The sequence below is a fragment of the Sapajus apella genome, unplaced genomic scaffold, assembly GCF_009761245.1.
Source record: "Sapajus apella isolate SASKATOON/1434 unplaced genomic scaffold, GSC_monkey_1.0 scaffold26, whole genome shotgun sequence".
In the NCBI taxonomy this organism is placed as follows: domain Eukaryota; kingdom Metazoa; phylum Chordata; class Mammalia; order Primates; family Cebidae; genus Sapajus; species Sapajus apella.
The window spans coordinates 5494958-5500508 of NW_022436966.1; the positions used below are offsets into that span (position 1 = coordinate 5494958).

A 5551-nucleotide genomic window follows, 5' to 3' on the forward strand; every position below is an offset into this window, starting at 1 on the left:
ATTTAATAAAATTATTTGGATATGCACACCAGTGAAAACACATTCAGAAGCTATCAGTTATAGAATCAAAATGCTCAATTTCATTGTGTGCTGCAAAAAAGATTCACCTGGGAGATAGACATGGATTCTGGACTTCAGTTGGCCATGGCTAGCTGGGACCTTAAAACTTTCTTTAACAGTAATTCAACTTTCATTTTCCCACTTAAAATTGCATCTATGACTCTGGCAAGCCAGATATCTGATCTGCTACTTCTACAATCCTTATCCACTTCTCAAATGAACCCTGCTGCAGAGACAAGTTCCAATTAGCTATAGACCTGCTTTAGAAATATTCCAACCACAGGTCATAATTTTTGCTGGGTGAGTAGAAAAGAATGTTGATGTCACTTACTATCAATTGCATTTGTCCCCTTTTATGAGGAAGATAATGCAGACATTGGATTAAATTTCAAGGCTGTCTTGAAAAGACACATTACACAGAGAACTGGGAAATATTCTTTTCACTGATTATGTTACAGACAGTAATGTTTAACATGGCACATAAATCAGCAAAGTAAATGAGCAAGAGTCTGATATATTTTTAAAGGAACTTTGCAATATACTTATACATATAGTTGGTGTTCAACAAATGTTAGTTAAATGGTGAATGAATTTCAAAGGTTCCAAAGCAATTTCTCAGTCTCAAATGCTAACTTGAAGAGGTTCTGAAGATCTAAGTTTTCAGATCATAAAACATGTTTTTTAATTAAATCAGGTTTTCTTAAATGGTTAAAATTTGAATAGAGTAAAATTGGAAAAACTAATTATTGGACAGGAATGGCAATTCTGAATTAGATAGTGCTTAAGCTACTATACTTATGATTTTGAAAAGTAAAATAGTTATACAAGCTTTGAAACATACTTAATCTGTTTTATTAAAACCATAATCTAAATGAACAACTCAATGGTAAATTTTTCTTATGGGGTGTACATCTAGTATTATGGTTATATCAGTGATGATAAACTTGGTGGCTATGAAGCACAGTTGTGTTAAGATTGAAGTGAAAGTCATATGAATATTCTGACATGATCATTTATTTAAATTAATGCTTTCTAAAAGAAATTAATTTGGTCAAGTGATCATTTAGTTCCTCTAGATTAAGTAATTATAGATGAGGAACCACTTGGGAATAGGGAGAATTAGGAAGCTTTTTGTTTTCCTAGCTCCTCTTATTTAAAATTAAATATAAAGAAGATGATTGTATTTAAGTGCATTTTGCCTTTAATAATTGTAGAGAAAGTAACTCTGACTGATCCTTCTGCTGAGTACAATTTGAAAATGAGCCAACAAACAAATTAAGCAAAGCTTTCTGCTTAAAGATCCCAGAGAGCTAACAAGATAGTGAACAATCCCAAGGCCAGAATCTAGAGATGGGGCAAGGCTTAGAGAGATGATTCTGCAGTTGGGCATGTAATTCTTTTTTCTTTTTTTTTTGAGACAGAATCATTCTGTTGCCCAGGTTGGAGTACAGTGGTGTGATCTTGGTTCACTGCAACCTCCACCTCTCATGTTCAGGGAGTCTCAGCCTCCCAAGTAGTGGGGATATGGGATTACAGGTGTGCACCACCATGCCCAGCTTATTTTTCTATTTTTAGTAGAGATAGGGTTTTGCTATGTTGGCCAGGCTGGTCTCAAACCCCTGATCTCAAATGATCCACCCACCTTAGCCTCCCAAAGTACTGGGATTATACATAGTGTGTAATTGTCCTGATGCCCCATGAAGCTAAAGCAACAGGGATTGGTGTCCAGAGCCCACCGAGGTTGGGAAAGAGTTCTAGTAGTTCCTTTTCCCACTTTGAGTTGGGACCATGAAGGATTGCACTCTAGAAGCATGGAAAGGCAAATGAGAAGTTGACCCCTGCAGGTGATCCAGAGTGCTAGTATCCCCAGGCAGCAGCTAAGGAAAATTAAATATCTTCTGGAGAATCATAATATCATCATTTAAGGCCTCTAGTTACTTCTACAAGGAATTTTGCAAATACAATATTCAGGGCATACTAAAAAAAAAAAAAATCCAGATAGGAGGCATGAGTGAAAACTGACAAAAATAGCACAATGGAAATAGATTCACAAGGACTTCAGAGATTGACATTACCAGATGTGTGTGTATATATATATATATATATATATATATATATTGTTTGTTTGTTTTTGTTTGTTTGTTTTGAAATGGAGTCTTGCTTTGTCGGCAGGCTAGAGTGCAGTGGCAAGATCTCAGTTCACTGCAACCTCTGCCTCCCGGTTCAAGCAATTCCCCTGCCTCAGCCTCCCAAGTAGCTGGGACTACAGGTATGTGCCACCACGCCTGGCTAATTTTTTTGTATTTTTAGTAGAGACGGAGTTTCACCATGTCGGCCAGGATGGTCTCGATCTCCTGACCTCATGATCCGCCTGCCTCGGTCTCCCAAAGTGCTGGGATTATAGGCGTGACCCACCGTGTCCGGCATAGAATTTTAAATAAATGTACTTTGGTGAAGATAGCAAAGGATGAGATTGAGAATTTTGTCAGATGTGGAAACTATGAATAAAAAATCAAACAAAATCTGGTAGAGAAAATTTAATGACAGAAATAGGAAGATCTAAGTAGTTGGGTTTAAAAGCAGATAGACACAACTGGTGAGGGAATTAGGAACAGCCAGATGGGTTAAAGAAAATATCCAGAAGGAAATATGGAGATACAAAAAGGATGGAAAATGAGAATTGGGGTGAAAACCATGAGGATGAAGTGAAAAGCTCTACCTTATGAGTAATTATAGTTCCATAAAAAGAGGAGAAAGAGGATGGGGTGGAAGCAAAACTTAAATAAATTAGAGAGAAGAATTCTCCATAACTAATGCAATAACTAGAAATCTTGATTTGTAGGCCTGCCTGTGGCTTGAGGGAAAGGCCGGGAGGAGGGGGACCTGGTACCAGGAGATGCGGATCCCGCCTGGGGCGGGGGTTGTTCTAACAGCAGATCCATTTTCTCAGGGTCTATCACCGCTAGAAGAGGCTGGTGGACGACGGTGGCTCTGGCGACACGTCGACCTAACGCTCTGCGCGATGCGACTTAGTGATGTGGCACCTCCTTGGCCGGTACATGGTATCCCGGTTCCATTCCCCGCGGATGGGCGGCTACCTGTTCTCTGGCTCCAGGGCCCCCCAACCCCGTTGTCCGCTGTCCTGATGACAGCCCTGGGCCAAAAGCCCCAACGTGAAGCGCCTCTGCCTACATGTGGCCGACCTGAGCATGGTGCCCATCACCAGCCTGCCCAGTGCCCTGAGGACCTGGAGCTGCACAGCTGCGAGATCTCCATCGCCTGGCTCCTCAGGCAGCCAGAACCCACAGTGCTGCCCCTGCTCTAATGCACCATGCTGGACTGCTTTCCTGCCTTCCTGCCTTCTGCCAGGAGCACCTGCAGGGCCTGTCACACTTCCACGCCCTGCGCTCTCTGGTGGGCACCTACCCCGTGACAGAGCCGTGGGATCTGATGCTATCTCCAGGTAGATGGTGTCACAACTTAATTGCAGGACACCCAGCTGGTGTCCACTGGTTGGTGTGTAGGGAAAACTCCCACACATTTGGTCACAGAAGCCTTCTTCTGTGTTGCTGCTGTGCTGGTGTGAGAGCAGAGGAAAAACGCGGTTTGAGTTTTCCCCTACACAGCAGCAAATAACGAAATAGAGACATTGATAAATATTATTTTCTGAGGTACTTTTGAAATCTGAAAAGTCTTAAATCTTTAAATTTATTTTAAGATGTCTCTTGCATATCACTCAGTTAAATTCTTTTTAAGTTTAGGATAACTTAGAACGTTCTTTTGATAGGATAGATGCTAAAATTAATGCTAGACATATTCTGAATTTTTCTGACTAGAATCATAATTTAAATTGATTTGTCTTGTGTTAGTTATTACAATTAAATCTAGTACAGTTGGTTCTTTTTTTTTTATGGGCCTACTAGGCAGAGATTTTGCAGAAACATATATTCTTAAGAACTATCTGTGTTTTATTTTTAAGTTCTGGAGTACATGTGCAGGATGTGCAGGTTTGTTACATAGGTAAACATGTGCCATGGTAGTTTCTTGCACCTATCAACCCATCACCTAGGTATTAAGCCCAGCATGTATTAGCTATTTTTTCCTAATGTTCTCCTTCTCCCCACTCCCCACTCTCTCTTCTTCCCACGGGCCCCAAGAGAACTATATCTTAATAAGTTAACTCCAAATGGCCAGATAAATTAATCTGGCAAGCTGAGTATTTTATGACCACTACCAAAAAAACAAAACAAAACAAAATAAAAAAAAAACAACCCAGAAAACCACATTTGTAATGTGGTTGTAATTGGTGCTGAATGACTCCTTTGGGCAGTAATAAGCCACTGAGACCAACTGTTGCTTACGGCCTCTTGTAGGCTAAGTAACATCTCTGGGCCAGCCTTTCCCTTAGTGTATTTTGGTTGCAGGTAACAGAAACACAGTTAGTTAAACAATATCAGTGACATCACATCAACAAGTAGGAATTTATCATAAAGATTCAGAGAAGGAAAAGAACGTGGAAGAAGTTGCATGATGTTTGCAGTTGACAGACTGGTCTCTTTTTGGGCCTCCTCAAAATTGCTTAGGGGTGTGTATGTGTGTATGTGTGCATATCTGTCTTGAGAAGTTTGTTTTATAGGAGTGGAGGTTTAGACTATTGGGCATTAAAAATTAATGTGAAAAAAGGTTAAAAATAAAATATTTGATGTCTGACAAGGACTAAACTTCTTTGTTACGTTGCATATGAATCCACAAACAGCAGACTTTGGAAAAATTAGGTCTCACTAAATGGACTGGGTAGCTTTGATTGTTCCAATGTTGAGTGAAATCAGTTAATTTCCCTGTAACAGTGTTGTCTCTGCCTGAGTTACTTTGCTGATGGTTGTTTTTTTAAAAATTGAAACTTGCAGTAATACTTTTTAGTACATTTTCAAATTTTTCATATTATCTGGAGAGGTGATCCAAAGCCAGGCATGAAGGTCCTCTGCCTTTGTTTCCTCATCCTGCTGCCAGGAGCATGCATGCAGCCACCAGGAATATGACTGAGGAGTTCCTCCCCCACTGTCCCCACACACCGTTTGAAGCTTCATGGCACATGAGTGACAGATCTACAGTGAACGTGCTTCCAACACCACATGAGGGGTAAAACCTCCATTTCAAGTTGGGCAAAATATGATTCTGAATTGGTTTGTTCTTAGTTTTGTATTAGGCAGCTTAACTGATATTAAGAGTAACATTTCATCCCATCTTTTAATCTTGCTTTTTACATTTCCCTCTGGTATTTTTAGTCATGAACATTTTATTCTTGACACTAATGTAATAAATGAAATTGTAAATGTTCAAACATGAGAGAAATACAATTTATCAAATGAATGTGCCCCAAAATCCCATTGTAACAGATGCTGTTGGTACCCCCACCTGTAGATACTCACACTTATCAGTTCCATGCACACCGGTTTGAATTTCAACCATCCGCACCTGAGATGCTTTGCCT

General features: G+C 39.9%; 1 protein-coding gene across 1 annotated transcript; it reads left to right on the plus strand.

The window, feature by feature from the left end:
- Positions 1 to 3013: 3013 nt before the first annotated feature.
- On the plus strand, positions 3014 to 4090 carry LOC116560515 (F-box/LRR-repeat protein 12-like). The gene has a single exon (XM_032291927.1). The coding sequence runs from the start codon at positions 3083 to 3085 to the stop codon at positions 3383 to 3385; it is 303 nt and encodes a 100-aa protein (XP_032147818.1). The 5' UTR covers positions 3014 to 3082; the 3' UTR covers positions 3386 to 4090.
- Positions 4091 to 5551: the final 1461 nt, after the last annotated feature.